At 40.9% G+C, this 26,304-nt stretch overlaps 1 protein-coding gene across 1 annotated transcript in view; it reads left to right on the forward strand.

Annotated features, from left to right (window-relative positions):
- The window catches only part of LOC109989882 (contactin-associated protein-like 4), a 116,723-nt gene extending 94,822 nt beyond the window's left edge, over positions 1-21,901 (forward strand). The window contains exons 18-24 of the mRNA XM_020641796.3: positions 327-566; positions 4,445-4,669; positions 6,406-6,539; positions 10,414-10,501; positions 13,968-14,186; positions 16,314-16,385; positions 18,136-21,901. Of these exons, the coding sequence (XP_020497452.2) occupies positions 327-566; positions 4,445-4,669; positions 6,406-6,539; positions 10,414-10,501; positions 13,968-14,186; positions 16,314-16,385; positions 18,136-18,332 (1,175 nt within the window). The 3' untranslated portion in view covers positions 18,333-21,901. The remainder of the gene's footprint in view (positions 1-326; positions 567-4,444; positions 4,670-6,405; positions 6,540-10,413; positions 10,502-13,967; positions 14,187-16,313; positions 16,386-18,135) is intronic.
- Positions 21,902-26,304: the final 4,403 nt, after the last annotated feature.

Consider the following 26,304-nt stretch of genomic DNA (forward strand, 5'->3'; position numbering starts at 1 on the left):
CCTGATACTGCTTCCACCTCCAGCGTGTTGCCTCAGAGCTGTTCTGTTGTTGTGACATTTCAAGAGAAGAGTGTCGACAGTTGGGAGCAGAGGCGACACGGGGATCTGCTGCACCTGACGGGAGGAGGAGGAATGGAAGACAAGAGAGAGAGAATGCATAGAGTCAGCACACAAAGGAATAAAACAATAAGACAAAGAGACAAAGAGAAAAGCAATATTTATTCTACCTCAGCTAGCGTTGATTCATGTGAGCTTTGATGTTAATTGCACGTGATATAAGCCGACATAATTAATGCAATGAATTGTTTTTTTGTGTGTGTTGTCAGGAGGCACAGCGTCCAGGCAGAAGGGCTTCCGGGGCTGCATTCGCTCCCTGCAGCTGAACGGGGTCACTCTGGACCTGGAGGAGAGGGCGAAGATCACACCCGGGGTTCGACCCGGCTGCCCGGGTCACTGCAGCAGCTACGGCTCGCTCTGCCAGAACCAGGGCCGCTGTGTGGAGAGAGCCAACGGCTTCCACTGTGACTGCAGCCTGTCGGCATACACAGGAGTCTTCTGCAACACAGGTACACACATACTGTAGAGGAGAAAGCAAGTCGTACTGAAGATGGTCTCCTCCGACTGAAGGATCTTTTCCATTATGGACTAAACGTCTTTTTGGGATAAAACTTGAATTAAAAAAATCTCTTTTTTTAAATTGAGCTTTAGTCAATCTCTGAACCCTCGGTAATCACCGCCTTTCATCATCTGATAGACATCGTATGCCTCTGGGAACGGATGCATATTTCTCAGTAATTAATGTGAAGCAAGCTGTTAGTGTTAAGAGACTTCCAGGCAAGACTTCCTATTCCTTTTTGGTAATTTCTTGGTCGATAATATCCTGTAAAGTAGTGTCTTTTTTATGTCTTTTTTGTGTTGAGTTTCAGTTCAACAGTATAAGTTATACAGTGACTTCATCAAGCCCAATTCAGCAGTATAAACCTGTAAAAGGAAGCCACTTTTATTGTGATTTACTTTCAATAAACCGGAAGCAAGTTTTCCAAAATAACAACTTCATGGTGCAGATTTGTCCAAAAGTAAAAAGTCAAACTTTGTCAGGTCTGACCTCAAGAGGAGAAGGAAACAACCCTTAAAAGCTTGATTGTTGAATGGCGGTCTTACTGATTATTTCCCCGATGCCTTTCAGGTAGTCAGGGAATCTAAACACTGATTTGATTTAAGACACAGAGTCGAGCAGATTTATGGCTCAAGTTAAAAGTTTGATTTATAAAGGATTGTTTGCTGCAATACTTTGCAGATATGGTATATAGAGACTAATAAATCACCGTCAGAATACCGTCCATGAGAGCTGGATTGTCATTAGCGCTGTTTTTCCTCACACCAAAGCCTGCTGATACCTGATTGGTCAATACAGTTCGGACTACAAATGTACTGCAGACAGAAACCAGAACACTTTCCATACTGAAAATCTAGACCCTCCAGTACAGATTCTACAATTCCATGTAGATACAGATTAGGCTTTTAAATAAATTTCCACAGGAGCATGTTGCCCCTTAACAGACACGACTAGCAAAGGATGCATCAGCTTAGAGCTGAGGCGGCTGTGGCCCAGTGGTATAGTCGGTCGTCTCTCAAATGGAAGATCAGGGTTTTGATCCCCAGCTCCTGCAGCTACGTGTCCGATGTGGCGAGACACTTAACCCCAAGTTGCTCCTGCTGCTTCGTCATAGGTGTATGTATGTGTATGAATGGGATTAGTTCATACTGATGGACAACTTTCAAAAGCAGCTTCTACCATCAGCGTGTGAATGTGTAGGTGTGACCTGCGGTGTAAAAAGAGCGCTTTGAGTAGTCAGAAAACTAGAAAAGAAAATGAGCAGTACTTAACAGTGCCCCTTTGGAGTTCTCTTTAAAAATTTAACTTTTTTAAAATCCTGTGCTGTCCACATCTGTGTTTACTGTCCTGCATTCTTCATTTCACAGCTTTTGTACGCCTCATTCCTTTGCGTCTCCACACAGCCAAATGTATTTTTGTAGGTAAGCAAAGAATGGCTTGTAGCATACAGTAGCTCCCACATGCTAAACCCACAATTCACCCACTCCAGACGACGCCTCCATCAGACTCTCTGCAGACTTCCACAGAGCCAGCTGTAGTCCTTAATTCACCCTCAGTCCATTCCTTTATAGACTTGATGTTGCCGTTTTTACCAATTGCTTCCTTTAAGAGGAGAACTGTCTGATCATAGTTCTTCACTTTGCAGACAAATCCTCAAAGTCTGCGTCTCCATAGAGATAATGTCTTATCAGTCAATTTGTGCATGAAGGCAATAATTTCAGTCTGAACTTCATTAAACTCAGAGAATAAAATGCAAAAGGAAAGAGACAGTTCAGGGCGTCCATGTGTGGGTGTTTTTTTTCTGCCGCTGTATAAAAGGTTAAGAGTCTGCATCATTCCGTCGAACCTTTTACTGCACTTAACACTCATCAAGAAGTACTTAGCTACTATGTGACATCAAAGGTTTCATGCAAATAGAGTCTGTTTGATGTGCTGGAGTCTGTGGACGTCTGCCGTTTGATGTTGAATTCCCTGCACTAATAATGCATCATCGAATTGAACTCTGTGTCCCGGTTCAGGAACTTAAAGTGAGTTGAACATTTTAGGGGATGACTCTCTCTCTCTCTGCCCTCTTCTTTACCACCGCTGGTATCTCCTCTCCTCTCCTATCTGCATCTACGTCAGCAAGCGGAGGCCCTGAAAGGGGATTTTAATCAACTTTGTGAATATTTTGATGGGTAAAGCTGTGTTTAAAGTAGTCAGGAAGTGGTTGTGAACTTCTCTGTAATCAGTATTAAGGTCGTTTCGAGCCTTGTGTGGCAGAGTCAGAGATCTTTAGATGCTCTTTATTTGGAATTGATCGAAACATCCCTGAGCAATTCATTCTAATGTTGAAATAGAGTAAAATGTTGCTGTGAATATATGAATTGTGCTCCTGCAGAGTAACAATTATTCTCTACCTGGTTTTATTGAACAGTTGTTCTACTGAAGGAAAAAAAAAAAAACTAAAGAGATGCTGCAAAGTGAAATAAATGGTGTTCATGCATAAAAAGTCAATGTTTTCCACATCAAAGAGATTTATCAATAAAACTAAACAAAGGTAATAAAAGGCTGCAAAAGACTTTGCTGCTACAAGGGCAGCATTGAAACCCTGCAAAGATTGGTCCTTTTTCTTTAAATATTCAATGAATTTAGAATTATAAGGGTTGAACAGAATATTATGAACATTTCAAATAGTTATTTTTATAATCTATCTAATGTGGCTGCACGGTGGTGAAGTGGTAAGTGTTGTTGCATGTTCTCCCTGTGCATGCATGGGATCTCCACGGCTACCCCGGCTTCCTCCCACAGTCCTAAGACATGCTCATTAGGTTAATAGGTGACTCTGAGTTGCCTGTAGGTGTGAATGTGTGGCTGGTTGTCTGTCTTTATGTCAGCCCTGTGATTGACAGTCCAGGATGTACCCGCCTCTCGCCCAATCACAGCTGGGATCAGCTCCACCTGCAACCCAGAATGGAAAAAGTGATGTAGAAGATGGATGGTTGGATGGTTGGATGGATGGATGGATGGCTGGATGGTTGGATGGATGGATGGGTGGATGGATGGATGAATGGATTGTTGGATGGATGGATGGATGGGTGGGTGGATGGATGGGTGGATGGTTAGATTGGTGGATGGATGGATGAATGGATTGTTGGATGGATGGATGGATGGGTGGATGGTTAGATTGGTGGATGGATGGATGGGTGGATGGTTAGATTGGTGGATGGATGGATTGTTGGATGGATGGATGGATGGGTGGGTGGATGGATGGATTGATGGATGGATGAATGGATTGTTGGATGGATGGGTGGGTGGATGGATGGATTGATGGATGGGTGGATGGATGGATTGATGGGTGGATGGATGGATTGATGGGTGGATGAATGGGTGGATGGATGGATGGATGAATGGATGAATGGATGGATGGATGGATTGATGGATGGATGGATTGATGGATTGATGGATGGATTGATGGGTGGATGGATGGATGGATTGATGGATGGATGGATGGATGGATGGATGGATAGATGGACTGATAGTTGGATCCAATGTTCAGTTTTTGTTGAGACTTTCTCAGTGAGGTTCGTTATTTAATTGTGATGAACTGTGTTCCTGAAGTTAGAGCAGGTGATGCACTAAAGTTTCTCTCCAGATCAGCAGTTTAACTCGTAGCTCTTCCAGTCTGCACGTCAAAGTGTCCCAGTTCACCCCAGATTGCTCTGACAGGCTATGCCAACAGTGTGTGAGGATGAGGATAAATATAGAAGACATCCCTTTTTCCTGGTTGGCACCTTGCATGGCAGCACATTTTTCTCTGAACTATCTGTTGCTTCTTTCTCCCTCCAGAGGTGTCAGCAAGCTTCAAATCAGGGACCTCCGTCAGCTACACCTTCAAGGAGCCGTATGAGTTGAGCAGGAACAGCAGCGCTCTGCCGTCCTCCATCTACTCCGACACGACGCTGAGAGGAGAGAACGTCTCCCTGAGCTTCAGAACCAATCAGAGTCCGGCTGTGCTGTTCTACGTCAGCTCCTACTACAGAGAGTACCTGGCCCTGCTCATCAACAAGCATGGTAAGGGTGTTGGGGGCTTTTATTTTGAAGGATTCCTTTTGGCTGCCACTCAAGCTCATTGTGTTTTGATCTCTTTCCTGCATCCTTTTGAGTTTTAATACTTTTTACAGCAGATTTCATCATCGTAAAAAGTCCTTCCTTTAATTATCTTTCCCTCCTCGCTCCTTTTTTAACATCAATTTCACATCAATCATTTTGAGGTTGAACATGATTCATGAAAGGCTTCTTATGAGCTTCTTTTCCTGCCTGCCTCCTTCTCCCAACCATCCCTCCCCTTTTCCTTCATTATACCTTCTCAGTCTCTTTCTTGTTGTGGTTTTCTCCCTCTTCTTCTAAATTATTCTGATTATATTTTCAAAACCTTAAATCAAAACTCTGTCAAGACTTTTTCTTTTTTGACACATTTCATCCATTACTTTCTTCCTTTCCCCAGCCTCTCATTTTACCTCTCCTCCTCTCTTCCTCTCATCCTGTCTCCTGCTCCTGTCATCTCCTCCTGATATCAACCTCTCCTTATGTCCTCCTTCCTTCCTCCTTCCTCCTCCTCATCTCCTGCTCTGCTCTGCAGCTTTTAAAAGATCTATCAGGATCTGTCAGATCTCTCCTCTCTCTGATTCGCCCCGTCAGTCTCTACCTCCTTGTAATCCGTCCAGCAGGACCGGCTATTAAGTTTTGTCTCAGGCTGAAATAAGAAAAGAGTGTTCACTGGTTTTATCACTGAGACCTGAGGAGAGAAGCTGAGAGAGTAAACGTTAATGGGTGGCAGGTCACTGTGCTGCTGAATAAAACAGCAGAAAACTTGTTCATGTGTTTTTATCAACTTTAGTGTGAAATAATGATGTTGTGAGTTTGACTTTTAAGAGAAGTTGGAGCCACTTTGGATTTAAAATAATCACATTTTCAGCCTCCGGGAGTTTAATAAAATCAGCACTTTGCTGCTAGATTAGCTGCAAATTGACTTTTTTTCTGGTGTTAATGAGTCAGAGAAAGCTGATGGACAGCGAGGCATTAAGGTTTTCATGCTGACCGAGGAGTCGTCAGGTAAATGCACTCAAACTGAAGAGTCCAATTAAATCCCTGAGAGCTTTCTCTTGTTCTACTCCTTTTTTATTTATTTAATTTTTCTCCCTCTGCTACAGTTAAATCGCCTTAAACCAAACACAGAAACTCATTGTCAATCATTCAAAAGCTGTTTAAGAATTCAGGTGTTTATTCTCAAAATCTGCAGCCAACTGGATTAGTTCCTACACCAAATAATTATAACTTCACCTTGGAAAGAAAAAGAAGAGTAGCCCTGGAATAATCTTCATTGAAATAACTACATTTTTAAAGAAAATGAATGTTAATCATTTCCTTTTGAAGGACAAGGTGTCGTTTATTATTCTCTTCCAGTGTCAAAAGCCCAAAGACATCGCAGGGATTCTATTAAGTCGGCTCATAATCCTGTGAATATTAGTAAAATTAATTAAAGTTGGACTTGTTATTGATAGGGAATTAAGCCGTAATCCTCTTAATATGGAAGCTTTATTGACTCAGATACTCATCTCTCTGATTAATCATTGAAGTGAAAAATACATCTTTAAAAGATAAGTAAAGATTAGCAAAGACGTGGCTGTTTTTATAAGAGGAGAAAGTTTGTATATTTGTGAAACTTTGTGTGTGTGTGTGTGTGTGTGTGTGTGTGTGTGTGTGTGTGTGTGTGTGTGTGTGTGTGTGTTTTATGTGTGTGTGTGAAGATAAGCTGGAGGTGAGATACAAGCTGGACAGCAGCAGAGAGGCTGAAGTGTTGAGGAGCAGAGTGAGGAGTCTGGCTAACGGACAGCTTCACACCGTAAACATCAGGAGACAGGCCGACTCTGTGACTGTGCAGGTAAGATCACACACACACACACACACACACACACACACACACACACACACACACACACACACACACCATATCCTAATTAAGAACATGACTGTACTAAAGAGAGTTGTAAGACTTAAAAAATAATTTGTGTGTGGCTTCGAATGTGAAAAGTGAATTTCACTTTCTGGAGTATATGTGTAGAGCAGAGTTTGATCTGTGTGCATTAAGGTTGTCAAAAAAAAGTATTATAGAGCGATACAGTCTCTGTTATTTTAATGATTGATAGAATGAAACAGTTCAAAAACATCTTCAGATCTTCTGTCATACTTTCAACCAAAAGCTGCTGCGAGAGAAAGAGTGGCTAAATTGCACAAATATGTACGCAATGTGGACATAGTGCTGTGTTATTATTGGTATTAAAAACAATGAATCAACAAGTATTGGGTACTGGGATTGGTGTTTTTGTTGCTATGGTGTCGAAACAGGTATTAATATATCGTTAGATGTTTTTTTAAAGGTTTGTTTTTGGGCTTTTTAGGCCTTTATGTTGAGATAGTACAGTGGATAGAGTCAGAAAGAGGGAGTCAGAGAGGGGTGAATGACATGCGAGAAAGGAGCCACAGGTTGGATTCAACCTGGAGGACTTTGTTTTCAAAGGAAATAATACCTATCCATGTACAGGAGAAGGTAACAGATGATATAAGAGGCACCACTTTGTCCACAGGGGGTGCCAGAACTGAAGGTAACAGAAAGTCACTCACAGGAGCTCAGTATAACTCAAATGACAAAACTGTAAATGATTTGCTCCTGAAGTAGCTCTTTGAAAAGGAAAGAGTTTTTTAAAGATTTATTTTTGGGGCTTTTTAGTCCTTTATTTTAGAAACAGGGCAGTGGATAGAGTTGAAATTAGGGAGAGAGAGAGAGAGCGGGGTATGACATGAGGGAAAGGAGCCTCAGGCTGGATTCAGGACAACAGCCTTTGTACATGGGGCACACAAACTAACCACTAGGCCACTGGCCCCCCGGCACATAGCTTTTTGTGTGGGACATTTTGCTGTTACAACATTGCAACAGCCTGAAGAGAGACATGAAAGGAGGAGAGGGACAGAGAAAGTTAGTCGAGATAACATGCAGAAAAGGGCACAGGCTGTGACTGAGCGCAGTGTGCCAGAATGCAACGCAAATATTTTGCATTCCCACTTTTGAGAAAATGAGTCACCCGTTACCACTTGAAAAAAAATGAAAAAAATCACACACCCTGTTGATAACATGTGTGGGTATTTCAATCAGTAAAAAGTAGAGAACAAACTGAGTCTCATCCCTACACTGCTGTGTTTTTCCTCTGTGTAATAAAGCCTCAGTTATGATCTACGGCAGGGCAGCGGGGACAAACCACACATTAGCAGAGCCTCAGATGAAATATGAAGCGTCTTAATCGTATCTGAATCTACTGGTGTCTTATCTTGTTAGCAGCAGCCTCAGATGATGTATGAGGTTAACTTCATCGAAAACCAGGAGCCGGCAGCATGAGTGTGTTTATAATTATCCACAGACTGAGATGAAATACAAGGTCGCCCCGGCTCGCGTGGTCTCCAGGTTCACTGTACGTTGAGGGTCCGGTGAAATATGAGGTGCATCTCATCTTGCCACTTTCCATCACCTTGAATCATTACATTGTTGGTAACATACTCCGGGGACCATCATGCGAACACACAGGCGAGTTTCAGTTCGGTTTCCTGCCGGCCAGCAGGCTGCAGTCTCCACACAGGTCTCACCCGTCCACAGTGTCCCGTCCTCTCCCTCCCCTGAGCACGTGTCCTGCTGAAAAATGAATCACTCTCGGCTACCAAAAACACTGCGTCCTCTGGTTTTGTTCTCAGAGAGGACAGAGACCAGTGTTTTCCTCTGAGGGTTTTCTGTTGGTTTCCCAGCATGCTCCAGTTATTCCATTCTGCTCAGACTCTGGAGGAAAGATACTTAAAGCTGGGAACGCACCACAACATGATCGGACCGATGTTGGGCCAGTCTTATTGATGGCTCTAGAGATGATCCTGTCAGATTTTCCAGTTGTTAAGAATAATCAGATCTGCTCAGAGGAACATCAGCGCCTGCTCGATTTTCAAATCATAAATGTTAAACATGATCAATATTTACGATTTGATCTCCTGTTATGTGAGCGGTACAGTCAGGACGGCTGAGCACTCAGTCTGTGGATTCTCATGTGATAGCCAAAGACTGCAGCAAATCATTTTAACTCACCTCCAGCTCGATAATGTACGGCCCATCCATGTCACATCTTTCTCCACAGTTTCATTTTTTTCATTATGTATTTTCAGTTAAAGGCGTTATGTGTGATTTTTCACACTTAAATATAATAGAAATCAAGTATGACTGTCTACAATGGGTGTAACACCCGAGTCCCACTGTCTGTGATGCTTTCAGAGTTTTCCGAGTCCTAGCTTCACTTTGTTTACATCGCCCGGACAGCCGGCTGACTCCTCCCCTCACGTATAAAAGTTGTTTAATTGAGGGACTAGAGAAAAGAAGAATAACATACTGTACTCACTGCTTAACTGTGTTTCTAGATCACGCTCATTTCAGGTAAATTTACATGCAGTGTGAAGATACCAGCATAATAAAGATCGCTAGCATTAGCATGCTAACACAACAATGCAGCGCGAGTTGTTTTGGTTTCATGCTGGTGCTCAAGGGCGACATCTGCTGGATCAAAAAAATCAAATATAAAGCCTTTAAAAGAAGTTCAAAAACTATCCCAATTCATTCCTGCCTTTCAGCTGCCATGCTTGTGTACTCTTAGGTGCATACAAAAGTTCCAGTGTACCTGTACTAACGGTGCGAATGGCAATAAAAGTCTAATCTGAAGTCAAGTTTGATCGTGAGAAATGCCACTACATTTCAAATAGTAAGAGTCAGGAATCTGTTGGTAGGTGGAGAACAAAAATTTGATTAAAAAAAAGCACACTGCACACACTATAGGAACAATACTGTGTAATCAGTGACTAGTCATAAAAAACATACTCTGCCTCCTCTCTCAGGCTTTGTAACTAAAAGCAAAAAAGGTTACCTGCTAAGGGCTTAAATCTGACAAAAAATCTTTATCAACTTTTTCCAATAATGATGGGTGGATTGTCATGACATTTTCTTTGAGCTGAATCCTGCTGACTTTTTATGACCCCCTGACCTCTCCTCTTCTAGCATCGCCCGGCTGACATTTGTTGTTCTTATTGAAAAATCCCTCACAATTATTGGATGAAGTGAGACAGACTTTGTTCTGATGTCACTCAAAGAACGAACCAGAGGGGAACATGACTTAGGCCCGAATCACACACATGCACAAACAGGACCTGTGGACATGCATTAGTGGAGAGATATCAGAGTGAGGCTGCCACACACTGCTACAGCTTCCGTACTTTGTTCCGCATCAGGACTTGAACCAGTACCAGTATCAGTATTTTAAAATAAATCCACATAGGTGTGTTTGAAGCTTTAGTGTTAAATGTCCTTTAAATGGTGAGGTTGGGTGTAAAACTTCTCCGCTCTGAGCGTCAGTCCTCTGCACAGCTACATGTTGAGACTCTACAGAGCAGCTCTCATTAAAAAAAAAGTCCAGTAGAGAACTTCACTCTGAATGTTTTTCACTCAAAGTATATGAACTTATTTCTGCCACTGAGCTGGGACATGAAGCGTAAAGGGAACCGCTGTTCTAAAAACTATATGGAGTGTGAAATTCTGAAATCACCTCAGTTTCTGACTACTACACTTAATAAGTTTGAATCATTTTCAAGTTGCTGCTTTATGTTCTATGAGACTAATTAGGCTGCTAAAAGTTTAACTCACATTTAAGAGGGAATATGTTCTTTTTTTTTTTTCTCAGATCGACAAAAACCCCAGAGAAGACTTCAACCTGACATCAGACGGAGAATTCAACGCTATCAAGTCGCTGGTGTTGGGCAGAGTGCTCGGTAAGACAGGAGACGGTAAATGCAGAGGCGAGGTCGATTTACTTGAGAGAGCACTCAGACCAGCACTTATTAGAACAACAGCTCTGAGATGTTTGGACTCATCCGACACTCAATATGTGGCCTCTTGTGAAGAAGTAAAGAAGTGAAATCTGTTTTGAAGATGAAAAAATAAATCAGTTGATCATGAGGCGTTCAACGAGCTGCGGATAACAAGAAACTGAAAGTCAAGTTGGCAACATAATGCATCTGTTGTTGTGTAAGACTTTGACCGGGGGCTCACATGTAGAGCAACACATTTTGATGCTAATGTGGTCTGAAATATTCTGGTTTACTCCGAGAGCAACATTTTGACCTTTTAATTAAATGACTGGGGAGGCCATAAAGATTATACAACATTTAAGAAACGACGCACATGCAATTGAAAACCTGGTGAAAGGTTAAAGGTTAAGGCAGATTCAGGTGAACGTTTGATCAAAGTGTGTCCGGGGGAAAAACCAGCCTGTAGGAAGCCAAAGTGAAAACATGTTGGTTATAGCGAATGTTTGGTATTTTGTCAAATTGTGCGGCCTCAAGCAAAGAGAACGACGGCTCGCACGCTGCAGGGCTTCCAGAGATCTATTTCACCAGAGAACCTTGTGAAAGGTTAAAGGTCAAGGCTAGGCAGATTCAGGTTAACGTTTCATCAAAGTCAGGCTGGATTGAAGAAGTGTGAAGCAAAAGGGAAAACATGTTGGTCAGCGAGTGTTCGGTATTTTGTCAATCTGTATAGCCTCAAGCAAAGAGAACGACGGCTCGCACGCTGCAGGGCTCCAACATTCCATGAATGTTTTTCACCACGTACCCCGATACCTAATCAGCTACAGAAAGAGCACTCATCAAAAACAGCAAGTAAGGAAAACGACATCTTGACTATGACCTGTTTTTAATTGCTGGAAATTATTGAATTTCTCAGTCATGTGTAGCTTAGAGTAACAAGATGAAGGTTTATGAGAACATGGAGAACTTGGTTGTTTATTTTTATTTTTTTTATGTGGTTTCTGTTGGAAACATTTCAACATTTTGTCAATACGTTACATCTTTTATGAACCTTGTTCATCGACTGGTCGTTTCCTATGTGAAAAACTCTGCTGCAGTTAGTACCAGTGTAGGTTTCAGTGTTTTTGGTTGGAAGTTGCTGTGGTTGTATATTCAGACCTAAGACATTAATTGGCTCTCACAGAAGCAAGCATTATTATTATTTTACATGAATTCAATACAGATGGAAAGATACAGCCTGAGACGGTCTAAAGATTTTTCCCTCCATCAGGACTTGGGAATTGCACTTTCTACTTTTAGGCAGAAAATGTTTTCAAATATTGAACTGAAAACGTCCATCAGATGGTTTATTTTCATAACTGACAAGATAAAATCTGTTTCTTTTCATTATCATACTAAATCACACACACACACACACATCTCATCTAGCACCTCATTCAAAGTCTCTTTTATCTGTTGTCCATTTGGGTATAAAGCTCCAGTACAGTGTAGGTCAGCTCGGTGTGTTTTAACCCCGTCATGTCAGCATGTGACCGGTGCTCCCGTCTGTCAAACCAGAGGAGGCAGAGAGGCAGATCAGGACCAGAAAAGCTGCAGGAACGTGGATTTTCTGTCGTTTCCTGCCAACCCCGTCATCCATCAGCCTAACTAATGGACCTGGAGGAAACACACAGATAGAGAGAGAGAGAGAGAGAGGTGATGGAGTGAGGCGTGTTTCTGCTGAGAGGCCGCTGTAATGTTTCCTGCCACTCTCATCAACATGCAGATGTGTTCTGCTAAAACCACTGTCACCTCTCAGTCATCAGAGCAGACACTGATGCAGCTGTTTACGGCGCTGATGTCGCCTTTCACAGCTGCTGTTTACTCTGCTGTGAGGAGGAGGAGGAGGAGGAACGATGAAGGCATTACAGTCGATAAAATGAGCGGATAGAGGCCAGAGTGAAAATCTGTCTGGTGGAGTGATGGATGCAGACTGGAAGCTGAGTCACTGACAGCTTGTTGACTATAACGAGAGGGGCGAGTGTGTTTGGTTTTCCCGTCTGATTGGACGGAGGTGAGCATTACTGATCCTGATTTGATGTCACTCTGTGTCCCGTGGCCTCGTTAAACCAACAAATCTAACACAAATAATCAGTGCAATGCTCAGCATGATGAGTGAAGAGCGCTCAAGTGTGCTCAATCAGTTCAATGATTATAAATCACCAAATGTTCCCACAGTGAGAGACAACAGGACAGTCTGCATCAGAGTTAGTGAATGTACTGGTAGCTGATACTTCCAATCAGCTACTCTGCTGATATGACGCTATTTACAACCAGAAACTAGGACATTTTATGAAACATATTTGATATATAGAATTACAGTATGTTGTGCTCTTTTGAATGCATGTTGGTTTTGAACTTCTAGCTGACTATATAAAAAGTACCCCTCCTTTAGCTCTGTAAACATGTGTGCCATTTACTCCACAGAGAGTAAAAGAGTCTCCATTCATTATGAAGGAAAATAACAACAAATCCCTGGATCAGTCAGCTACTACTGGGAATTAGTTGCTAGTAGTAGCTGATTGATCAACGGCCAATTTATTCCAATGTTCGGATAATAAATAAAGTATACCGAGGCCTGGACTTCATCTTTCATCTTTTAATCGTTGTTTACAGTCTGATGAAGAACATGAGACTCAATAATGAGTCTATAGCTCTCGTTTATGTCATGGAAATGTTTTTTAGCAAAACTTTTAAGACTGAAAAGATATCGAAATCCACTTTTGGAAAATGTGGATTCAACATTTTTCAATAGAAGGACACCAAATTCAATGAGACTATGAGACTAATAGTAGGATTGAATAATAAGCAGGGAGATACAGTGAATACTTTAGATCAGCTTGTGTCTCCTTTGTGTCTTTATTTCTTTGTCAAAATTGCATGCAATCTGCTAAACCAAATAACAGAGTTCAGGTTGACAAACCACTTTAATGACCAGATCTTCTCGTGTATTTGTGCCGATATTTTGGAGGAATTTTAGCAATAGCCTCTGGGTGCTGGTGCTTGTATTCAAACAATGTTTTTTTGTATCATTTGCTCTCCTTATGGACTGTACAGAGCCTGCTCAGACGTGATTGGTCAATACTACTTTGGCTACAGGTGAAACAGAACGTTTTTGCCCATTTTATACATATTCTGAATTCATGTGTAGACATCCATTTATAGAGATGAATCAAATGTCTCTGCTGCAGGGACAATGAGAAGGGTTATAAGAAGTCATTAAACATCACCATGTGGTTTCATGTTTTGAAACATTCTGTTTTAAACAACATGTCAGTGGGGAGCAGAAACAGTTTTGAGTGTTCAGCTTATTTATTTGATTAAGCTGCTTTTTATACATATTAAAATGATTTTGCAGACCTCTCTTTTATTCTTTTTTTTTAAAATGCAGGTTCTGATGATTTGGATCCAGACCTGGCCCGGGTGGCGTCCATCGGTTACACCGGCTGCCTGTCCGTGGTTAACTTTAACTCCATCAGCCCTCTGAAAGCCGCTCTGCTCCACCCGGACACCAGCCCCGTCGTTATCACCGGACCTTTACTCCAGTCCAACTGTGGCTCCTCGGCTTCAGCCAATCCCTACGCAGCAGAGAACACACACCACCTGTCAGGTAACACGGCTTGGTCTTAGCAAATCCACATCAATCTTTAGGACTCTTAATATCCTCACTTTTATGACAGAAAATAAATATAATTGTAATTTTCTCTCAGCAGATTTGACAGAAAGTGAACACATTAAGACGATGAATGAAAAGTGATGTTGTGTTTGGCAGTTTATATGTAGTGCGGAAACGTCCTGGAGTCGTGCTCCTGCAGGTTGTCGCTCCTAGAATTGACAGAGTGAAGAAAACAAACATTATGAATCTTATTAAAATGTAAAAATAAGAGAAACAAGACTATGTTGGAGCGCAGAACTGCATGTTTTTATTGTTAACGTCATCAAATGTGCCAGTAAACTTTCTTCAAAAGACCAAATACTGCATACAAATTAACTTTTAACTTGTTTGTAGAGCTGACTCAGGGAGAAATGCACAAAAATTCCAATGTAGCTGTACATTGCAAAAGGCAATAAACATCTAATCTAATAAGATTTAACAATGAATATTACCCATGCAGCCAAGTCTGATGAACACTGTTCAAATAAGGCAGTTCTTTCTTACCACTGTAACTTTTGCTGCTTTGCTGAAGTGCTCATGATGGATAGGCCGGATCTTTGTAACATAACAATGGTAAGGTCTTTTTACCTGCTTTTTGTAATGTTAACAATAAGTAAGGTATTTTACCTGCCTTTTGTAAAGTGTCTCGAGATAACACTTGTTATGAGTTGACGCTATACAAACAAAAATTGATTGATTGATTGAAAAAAGATTGAAAAAACTACAGTACCCAATTGTTTAATAAAAATAGTATAAGCCTTCTTTGTTATAAATATCATCAATCAATCAATAATTATTTGTATAGCCCCGAGTCAAAACAAAAGTTATCTGGAGACGCTTTACTAAAAGCAGGTAAAATAACTTCATCTTTGTTATGTTTCAAAAGAAAAATGGGACGGGGGGAGATGGGATAATATGCAGGAAGGATTTCTCCTTAGTATCCCTCGCCTTCCTGATGTTCACACTCCCTTGCTGCTGAAATATATGAGTGTACAGTGTTTATAAATGTATCTTTAGTGTTCATTTATTGGACTGAGAGCAGCGGACAATACTGACAGATGGAGCAACACACTGTTGATTTAATCTTTATGGGATTAGATGATAACAACAAGAATATATGATACCTTCAGCTCAATCCTTTAAGCACTAAAGAAGAAGACTCAGTCAGTGCAGCTGGATGTGACAACAAAAGGTGCAGAGTTTTATTCCAGACCGGGAAAAGTGTCTTTGGTTAACATCTCACGCTCAGCTAATTCAGACCTGCTGCGCTCTCATGCAGCACAGTCATTAGTGAGAAAAGTTAAGCAACAAAAGTTGATCTGGCTGTGCAAATATTCTGATGCTATTATCGTTGTCATGGAAACAGAATGATTTAAAAAAAATAAAGAAAGAACACAAGGCTGTAATTTATAGAACAGATGTAAAAAGAATAAATGGAAAATGGCTCTTCAACACTTTCAAATGTGATGAGAACAAAAAAAGGATTTTGTTTTTAACTGGTAGCATCAAATAAGAAGCTGGTTACCAGTTTAAATACCACTTGGTTTCTGTCTCTCCACTTCGGGGGGGTTAGTCTATCTAAAGCAGAGCAGCATACAGTCCCTTTGTCTCTTTCCAAAATTGCATGAAAGCTGCTTTTCCAAATCGCTCGAGGCTCATTAATGGCGTACAGTATTCCCCTTGTTTGTGTGAGACTAATGACAGTGTGATCAGCGCTTTAATTAATTTGGACCACACAGGAGGAACATTTCCTCTGGGATTTAATTTCCTCTGCGCTCGTTGTCATGCAGTTTGTGATGCTTTATTAGAGTCATTGGAGAGCTAATGCAGTATTCCCCCTGCCTATTCTGAATGCTGATGTTCTCATTTTGTCTCTGGATTTTTCTATTGTCTCTCTCTTTCTGATCTAATTGGATTATCTGTTTGCTTATTAGCCTTTCAGCTTGTTTTTTTTACCTCCTCGTTTTGACAATTTGTACTTCTTCTGCTGCTTGGTGCAAGTTGGTGTTTTTTGTCTTTTCCCCGCTGTCTTCCTCCTCCTCCTCCAATGCTATCCTTTCTCTCTCTCCCTCTCTTTTGTAGACCATTCTGGTTCTGTGGGTTCAGGTGAGCCTTTAGTCAATGCCATCAGGACTGACTCAGCTCTGATCGGAGGTACTGAACCTTTTTTTCTTTTCATTCCTGTACTTTAACGGCAACCTCTCTTTTGTCACCAAATGTATGTTTGAAGTTCTTGTAGCTTTGGAGTCTGAAAGTGAAGCCGATGCAAAAGTGCCTTAAACCTGGTTCCTCTCTAATGGCCAGCAGGGGGCGACTTCTTTGGTCGCAAATAGCAGCACGGTTGTATAGAAGTCTGAGATAAGTCTGTGATGTTGAACGTACAATATGTAGTTATGACGACATTCAAATATCTAAATTAATTAAAAATGTACTTAACCTGTTTTTGTTTTTTTTCGTTGTGTACTTACATTACCTTAAATATTTCAAACAGTAATTATGCTGCATTCATGTGGTGTCGGACACATCGAAAAAACAAGTTTCCGAGTTGTAAAATGCACATGAACACCTGCTCAAGTCGGAACAACAACTCGGAAACTCGGAAAATAATTATTTGCCCAAACTTCCCGACTCAGAATCGCCATCAAATGGGGGGCAAACTATATTTTGTCAACGTTAACATACTTTCTATTAATTCAAGTATTGCACATCAAGTTTATGCTCAAATATCACTTTTAACAGTTTACATTTAACTGATCTTCTTCGTAGCATCAACGCTTTTCTGTGCTGTTGTTACAACATTCCGACTTTCCGAACTGAAATCACGTGAACACACTGAAGTCGGAAGAACGACTTCCCAACTCGGAAACTTGGACCACCCGAGCAGCACATGAATGCAGCATTAAAGCCAGAGAAATCTGTAATGTGTCTTGTCGAGGCGGCCGCCATGACAGACGGAACGTTGCCGTGGAAACACTGAATGTTACGTCAAAGGCTGCTACTTAAGAAGCGGTAATTCCTACTGAAAGCTGCCGTACTGTTGCTGTACGGGCTGCTGTGATGAAAACGTCATGTCAATTGTTTGTTAGCAGAGAGAACTCCCATGATTCCCCGCTATAGCCTCGACGTCATCTTTTGTTATTGTAGTATGGATTGAGAGCCCCCTGGTGGTGGAATCTACATATTGTATCTTTAATTTTGTCACTATGTCACTGTGACACGGTGACAAAGATCATGATTAAAAAGAAGGTACACTTCACCTCTGCCGGGGCGAGAAAAGTTCAGGACAAATGTTGAGCTCCAAGAAAGCGTGAAGGCAAGAAGAGTCCATTTAAAACTCATTTGAAAACTTTGTTGCACTGCCAGCACAGATTGATTCAAAGTGAAGTCTGCAAAGGTTCAATCTATAATCTTGTAGATAGGAAAGGTGAGACACGGAGAAAAGTCATTTCAAACTGTCCATTAAAGTAGCCTGTGACTGTGTCTCAGTGCACAAAGGGCACATCACCTAATTAAAACATTTGCAGGAAGGACTCGCTGATGAGAAAACTTTTTTTTTGCAGCCATCGTAAAAAAGTGAGGAGTCTTTATATTGCAATGTATTAAATTGATTTCAGGGCGTATTTTAAAATTCCAATGAGATGAAACTTGCCCTCATATTCTCGAATGAGCTCAGCAGGGCAGAAATGTCCGATAGATACAGAAAGATTTCAAATGAGTTTAATATACTTTGAAAGATCATCGAAACATCAGGAAATGAAACCGCGGTACAACGGGAGAATAAATTGGAATAGATCTTGTCTGATTGTAGAGGAGCCTCTTTAAGTCTTTAAATATTGAATTTTAAAAAAAAGTTAATTATCTGCTATGTCAGCCTTTCACATGGTGTCCCTCCTCGTCCTCACAGGTGTCATAGCGGTGGTGATCTTTGTGATCGTGAGCGGCCTGGTGGTAACCGCCAGATTCCTGTACAGGAGAAAAGAGACGTACCGAAACCAGGAAGTGAAGGGAGTCAAACAGGAGGACAGTCAGGACTTCCCTTTCAACAACCAGACTGACTCACAGAACGTCTCCTGTGAAAACCCAAAGGAGTATTTCATTTAACTGGAGGACAGACGACCTGAGGGACCGGTGTGTTTTAACAGCAGAGGCTGCAGACAGGTAGCGTCCTGCCTCACCTCAGGACTTGAACTGCGCTGAGAGCCAATCAGAGACTTCGCTGCTGCTGCCAGAAATGTGGAGGCAAAAAAAACTGAACTTTTCACACAGCGTGGTGGTCGTTCTGTTGCTTTACTGTAAATTGTAAATACAGAAAACAGGCAACAGTGTTGGATCTTAAGTTTCAACTGTAAATTATTTCAAATGTAAATGTTGAAGTGATGTCTTTGTAACAACTTCTGGCTGATGTCACTTTGTTATACTGAAATGTTGGAACTAATGGAGGAATCAGTGTTTTTTTCGGTATGAAAAATGCAAAGCGACACTCTCATGTAGTTTGGTTTCTTTAAAAGAGAAAGAAAAGGATTTGGACAAATGAGAGAACTTGAAGTCGGTAGGACTTTGTTTCCGTCCCCTTAAAGTGGTTCTGCCTATCTTTCAGGGGGAAACACATGAACCATTAAGGGATTAACTTTGTGACGTCTCCAAACTTAGCTTTTTTTTAATTTTTTGCACCATCCAATTTTTACCCCTGACTGGACAATACCTTCAGTAAGCAGCACATGGTCTTAAGGGAGAGAATACCCCCCTTTGAAATTACATAAATGAGCCCACATTCATGACGTTAGAATATCGATTCACACAGATCAAATGTTAGATGCTGAAGTTGAAATATTCTAAATTGAAATTAGTATTCTGAAGCAGAAAGATAATTAAAGAGATGCTGTTAAGAGGGCGCAGGATAGCCAAGTGGTTATGACCTTTGCCCCATGTACAGAAGCTGTGGTCCTCGTCGCAGCGGCCGTGGGCTCAAGTCCGACCTCAGCTCTTTGCTGCACGTTTTCGCACACTATCTACTACCCGTTGTTTTCTGTCTCTCTTCAGCTGTCCTATGTAGTGGAGGCAAAAATGCCCCCTCCCCCAAAAAATACAAAATAAAATAAATATGTAAATGCCAATAAGGCTCTGTAGACAAAGAAATGAAGTTCTCCTTCCAGTAAAAAATGAATTTAAAGCTGTTTGAAACTTGAGATCTCATCCCTCAGGCGGTCAAACAAATTTCTGGATGTGTAAATAAGCAAAAGTTGCTAGCTGTGTAAAATTTTAAAGGGCATATATGTGATGAAGTGTTGAAGATTTATGTCCAGGATACCTTTTTTAAAAAGTTCAGCTGAAAGTGGCCCTATTATTTTATCATTACCACAGAAATAATTCAAGCTATTACGAGTTGAATCTTTCGAGTATGGTTTCTGTGTTTGTCATGTTTCAGATAATCACAGTAACTTTGTTCATGATAAATTAAATCCTAGTCAGAAGTCTGGATGTCTCATTACCATGTTTATGAATGGCTGAGCTATCTGATCTATAATCAGGGCAGTGAAGTACTCACAGGGTCATTCAGTTTATTCTTCCTCATATTTTATTTTACGTAAACATGGTGGAAATTTCAGTTTCATCCATAAACTTTGATCATTTCTAGACTTCCTCATTCCATACGTCTAAACATGTGGGTCCCCCTCCCCGAGAAGCCTTTATCCTCCACTTCACTTTGCTTTCTCTCGCTGCGCCCACTTAAAAGTTTTTCTCCTCCGTGATGTTAGCCGCCCGCTGGGATCTTCTGTAGGGTAAAGCTTTTAATGCTGACAGCAGCACAGACTCTGTAACAGTGAGGCCGTCTGTCACCTCGCTCGACGCTCGACGACAGAGACAGTTAATGTGTTTTTTCAAATGCTAATCTGCTGCAGTCTGACAAGTGCATTGTGACTGGATAGAAAGGAGAAAAGATAATCAAAAATGAGAGAGACACTTTTATAACAGCGACACTGATGTACTGGAAACAGCAAATGTCATATTAAAAATGACATTAAAGCAAAACCTCCCATGTGTACAGCTGATGGAGGCAGGTTGAGGAGCACAAAGGAGGATTGGCAGCAGCTGTTTATCAAACGCACGCCACAGTTCCTCTGCGAGACCACAAAGCACAGATGTGATTTTAATGACAAAAGTTGATCAAACTCTAAAGTGACGATTTAAACTTAACCTATGCAGTTTATTTTTAACCCCACAACATGCGATGAACTGTTGATACAGGTCCTGTTTCTGTCGCTGGTGTTAACAAGCACTTTCTTGTGCTGTGCATCAATTCTGCAGCAGCTGCTCCTCACTCTTAACTCTTAAACTGAATTAATCAGATTTCTGAAGAACACAAGAGAAAAAACCCCAAGTAATCTGAGTTTACAAATTAACATGTTACCAAAGCTAAAGAAAAAGTTGTTACTTGATATGGAAGGTGTTACACTCCACCATAAGGCAGCCCCATGTGGCCCACAACATCCCACAATCTGACTCGATTCAGTGACATAAAACACCTTGATAGAGTCACAACGAAGGGATTTTAATAAGATACAAAAATAACTAAATAGTTAACAAATGACAGAATAAACAAGACACACAATCCCAGGTTGAAAGGCAGAGCAGTGCAACTCTAAAAGCCTCTCTCCTCCTGAACGCAGCACTGGGTTTTTAAGCACTGACACAAGGGGTACGTCTCATATCTTTTAAATTGCATCCACGTTTCCTTCACTTGCTTCTTAGTCCCTCCCATCAGAGATGCACCGAGAGACGCAATGAAACGAAGCAGAGGAGAGAAGGACTGAAAAATAAGAGACGTGACACGTACCCCTGGTGCACCTCGTAGTGCGATCAGTAGCTCCACCTGGGCAGAGCCGGAGATAACAGGAGGGGAGAAGGGACAAACGGCACAGGGAACAACACACAGCTGTAATTAAGGGAAAGAAAAAAAGAGAAAATGTTTCAATTCAAGTTGCATTTGGAGCCATTTCACTCCAGGACTGCATCAACAAAAAATAAATATGAATATTTCAAGGTTATTCCCGGTTTAGTTAAATTAATAAAAGTAATAAAATGTAAAATGTAGAAAACGTTTAAAGTCTCCCTCAAAGAAAGAGTTCACTCTGAATGGACATCCTGGTTCACTTGTATAAATACAGTAAAATATTTGATCATGTCTCACTTTTGATAAAAAAGGTGTTTGGTTCTGCCATGCAGGGCAAATACAAAACTCATGTTAATTGATATTAGATCGTACAAAACAGAAGATAAAGAACTTTTAGTTTGCAGCCAGCAAACCCGGCTTACAGCTAAACTCAGTGTTTCTGTGTTGGAGTTATTCTCATTATCCATTATATATAAAGGTCAGCTGTATCAGAATGGTTTCATGTTGGGATCTGTGTATCAGCGTCAGTACATATTCAGGTTTTGCCGATAGTGGTCTAGTTTCATTTTCACACCGGGTTTGAGGTGAAAAAGGAAAAGGTTCTCAGTGTAACTATAATAATGTAACGGTATCGGTGAATAAAAGTGATGTCAGTGAGTTTGAGTGACATTCCATAAAAAAACATATATATCCAGAAGATTTTAAAACATATTCTGGTTGTTTGTTACAGATAAATCCTGTTTGATGAAAATAAAAAAAATGTTTTTTCAAAGACTAAGAGATTTGCATGTTTTTTCATTAAGGTTGGAATCATACATGAATTGAAATACAAGGTTTAATAGTCAGTGCAGTCACACATTTAGAATAATTAACAATCCCTCTCTCTCATGTTGTCAGTCTGTGATGAACTAAGTAGAGCACCGTTGCATGAGCGTGAAAAACATCTTATTATCTTAAACTGACGTCACTTAAAACACTTATTTCAGCCTCTGCCTGAACAGCTGCTGTCCCTTAAAGGAACCTTTCCCCCAGTGCCCACTTTCTTCTGATTGGCCAGCTCCGAGTTGCCTTCTGGGCGGGCAGAACGCTGCAGGGCTGCCAGGGGAGGGCTGCTCTCCAGTGCTGGAAGAAGAGAGCCTATGTAAGAGGTTTCAACATCTTAAGCAGAGGCCTGAAGCCGTCTTGTGAGGCGTGGGTTTGAAATCAGGAAACTATTGCATGATTTGCGGAACAAGCCGTTCAGCGAACTCTGCAGAACTATCCAGGGATTACTCCAGTATACGTTTACCTCACGATCTGAAACTCCACCCACATTTAGTATGGACATCCAGCATTGTGACACTGCAGTACATTTGAGTTTTAAAAAGGGGATCAGCATGATACAGGAAAGCTTTTGGGTTGCAGTATTGTCAGAAAGACAGGCCAAATTTGTTTCGGTGTTAGATTGAACGACTTAGCTGTCAGTAAAATGATCTTCTCATTGAAGACTAATTGTCTTGTTATTGTTGTCATTATTGCTGTTTGCTTAGTGTGGGCACATGACTTCTCTGATAGCTGTTCACACTCTGCAAACTGGAGATGATGGAAATATGCTCCGCTGCTGCTGAAGCAGTCAGAATTAGAGGAGGTCAAAGTGATTCATCATGAAGAGCCGTTTAGCCTCTCTGACTTTATAAACACTCAAGACGCCTCGATGATACAAAATGATTCAGCTTCCACACATCAGTGATCCCTGTTGGATTCATATGAATCTCCTCTTATTGGCACTGATTTTAGACAGGCTGCACTGCTGAGTCTTACATTTATAATTCTTAGAGGAAAAAACATCGACTGCTAAATCAAATGTAATGATGTTCTGTCAGCAAATATTTTATATCATCTGTCTATAAAGCAACAGAAACAGCTGATTGTGATCTCAGCTGAGCTTTCATCATCACTTACAGAGTTTTAATTATTATCCAGTCACTTATGTATTCACGTTGTATGCCAAAAACCTGGATGTATTTTCAGATCCTTCATCTTGTTGGTAAAGTCCTGGGAGTTTTTGATGTGATGAGGAGGGTTTCCAACCATAAGAGTAAGGATGGGAGCCAGGTGTTTGGAGATATTGCATGCTGCTGCGATGGGTCTGAGTGGAACTCCTTTATGAATTTTCAGAAGCCCATAAATAAAAGGAATAGCTTCCCATGGTTACAGCCAGTAGTACTGTGGTCTGTCAATCAACCTTTCCTTCTCCAGTGAGTGCAGTTGGTGTTTTCTTTTAAGTGCTAGAAGGATCCAGTTTAAGAGCTTCATTAGTGTCTGTGACGCTGAGAAGAGCGGTCCTCTGTGTTCGCCCACACTGTGCATCTTCCTTTACCCGCTGATAAGATGGTGTTGTTTGTAAGGATGCCAGCATGCTCCTTTCCTGAATGGAAAGGTTAGGGCGGCAGATACCCTGAGCCTCAGTTGTTCTGCTTCTGCATCAGAGAATTTGTTGCTCCTTATTGGCCGTTTCTGTAGCTGGGGTGAGGCTAACTACTGGTACCGTCTTCGGTGTTATGGTGAAGTATAGAAACCTTTTGTGTGGACATCCTTCTCCGTTTGAGTAAGCACCCTGTTTTATTTTTGTTGTCCTGAACAGATGTCAGTGTTGGGTCATCATCCCCTCCTGTCCAAGAATGTTGTTCTGTTTTGTTCCTGTGTCTTGCTTGTAGAGTGGGGAATTTACTTTGTGTGCTGTGTCGACTGTACCTTCCTGACCAAGTTGAAAACTCCCTCCATGATTCTTGTTTGAAGGGCATTGATGGTAAAGTCGAACTCTCTAACTGAGCAGTTGGTTCCCTTTCACAGTGGAACCCAATCATAGGCTGTTTGGGATGCTCCTTTGTTTTCTGCATCTCAGACTGAAACGAACATGGCTCTCGTAGTCAGCTAACTTCTAGGGATGTCCTTTCATATACTCTCACAACAGCTGAAGAGTAGCCTTGCCAAAATGCGTCCGCAAACAGCAGCTGTTAAAGTGTCTGTTCTCAGTCATCCAGGTCATGATAAATCAAAGGTTGATTCAGGAAAATTGAGCTTAAGTTTCACACAGAGCGGTGACTTTAAAGCCTACAGCGTTAAATGTTTAACGCACAACAAGCTGAGTCACATTTGGTGAAACGCACACACTCGCCCCGCCACAACTCATTTTCTCACCCCATGACATTTATTTAACTGCAGCTTTAACTTCAATCTACCAGCTATGTAATGCATAAAACATCTGTGTGGACGCTGAGTGGTAATGAGGCGGAGTAAAGACAACCTGGAGTCATTCCTTAGCCTCTTTGATTAGATCTCTCCCTCCTTTGATCCACAGCTCTTCTTCTCTCCACATGATGCACATTTTGTTGTTTTTCTAGCTAGAAGAAGTTGATCCTCTCATCATCAGCGCCTCACTCAAGGCTTAAAATGCAAGTAATTCAAGGATTACCATCTGCTAGGGTTTTATTCATCATGGTTGGGGAGGACAACTCAATGCATGCTATGAATATAGCAGATTACTGCATTTAAAAAACATGTTTAGCACTTACGCTATAATAATTCCCATAAATACTTTGCTGAATCACATTTTCTCAACGTCATGAAAAGACTAAAACCAGCTTTAAAATGTGTATGGAAAAAAGGAACAAATTAAGTTCTTATTCAAAAACTGGCTCGTGATGATGTGAAATATGCCACGATTTCATTAAATTCAATATTTACTTTATTTTGACGGTAAATGGTAAACGGTCCTGAGCTTGTATAGCGCTTTTCTAGTTTGACTACTCAAAGCGCTTTACACCGCAGGTCACATCTACACATTCACACACTGACGGCAGAGGCTGCTATGTAGAGAGACCATCAGAAATAACTAATCCTATTCATCAAATAGGATACAAATCGGGGTTAAGTGTCTTGCCCAAGGACACATCGGACATGTGCCGGGTGTTGTAGTGTGTGAAATACAAAGATTGAACCAAACCAATTGTATTCATTTGTGTTTCTTCACAGCCTTGGAAAAGACATTGCAGAAATATCACATTCTGGGGGATGCGCCCTTTAAAGAATGTGCAGACAAAACACCTTCTTTAGCAGAAGTGAAACACTATTTATTAGGACAAGATGTGTATACTCTTCATGATTCCTCTTTATTTTAATATTTAGTCATTTCAGTGTTAAGAAGTCATTTCCTGTTTTATTTTTGAAGGCTATTGATCTTCCCTTGTGTTGCCTTTTACCGTGTTTTTTTTTCTGTTCTTATTCCTGGTTGAAGTTTCTAGTGTTCTGTTTTATTTTGTAATTTCTTATCCTTGTGTTTCTCTTTTCACTGTACGCATTTCCCTCGTCTTGTCTTTAATGTTTCCTGTGTTATTTTGTAGTTCTGTCCACAGTGTTTCTTGGCTTCCTCACTTAGTTTCCCCTTTTTTGCTTCTTTTTTTTTTGTAGGAGGAGGAGGCATGTTTACAAAAAATACATTATATACCATAGGGTAATGTGTAACTCACCTAAAGGTAGATCAATACACACTTATTTATGGACATCAACAAGAACCCGATGAAGTTGGGTCAGAGATTTGTTGTGAAACTTTACAGTGTTTGTCAAAGTTTTGACTAATTTTGTCAAATTTGCCATTAATTTACTTTGGTCACTCACCTCTCCCAATCCACCAGTATTATTCTTCTACCAGAATGTAAAATATTAATTTGAGGTACAGGAAAATATCCAGACAGGAGTCAAAGAATTAAAAATCCATTAAATGTCAATAATTTAAAAAGTGCTAAATGTTTGAGTATAATGGGTAATTAAGCACAATGTGCTGTCCTGCATGAGCTTTATTATTGAAATGTGGTCAGCTTAACAAACAAGTGACATCTTCAGGACTCTCAGACCCCCTTCAGGGGTCGTGTCAGACTGGATCTCTTACAGCCATCCAGAAGGTTAGGGTGACATTTAGCAAAGCTTAAAGACTTCTTTACAGAGACCGATCCTGCAGCCATCAATCTGCCAGACTATCAGGGTTGTCAGAGATGAGATAGCAGAATGCACACTGTGCATGTATAAAATACCAGAGATGCTCTTTTTTTATGGCATTCGCTGATAAGAGAAATCAATACAAGTGAATGACTTTCATTCAGATTCATCTTATCGAATCAAAACCTGCCGCACGAGGAGAAGACG

The sequence above is a fragment of the Labrus bergylta genome, chromosome 4, assembly GCF_963930695.1.
Source record: "Labrus bergylta chromosome 4, fLabBer1.1, whole genome shotgun sequence".
NCBI lineage: Eukaryota > Metazoa > Chordata > Actinopteri > Labriformes > Labridae > Labrus > Labrus bergylta.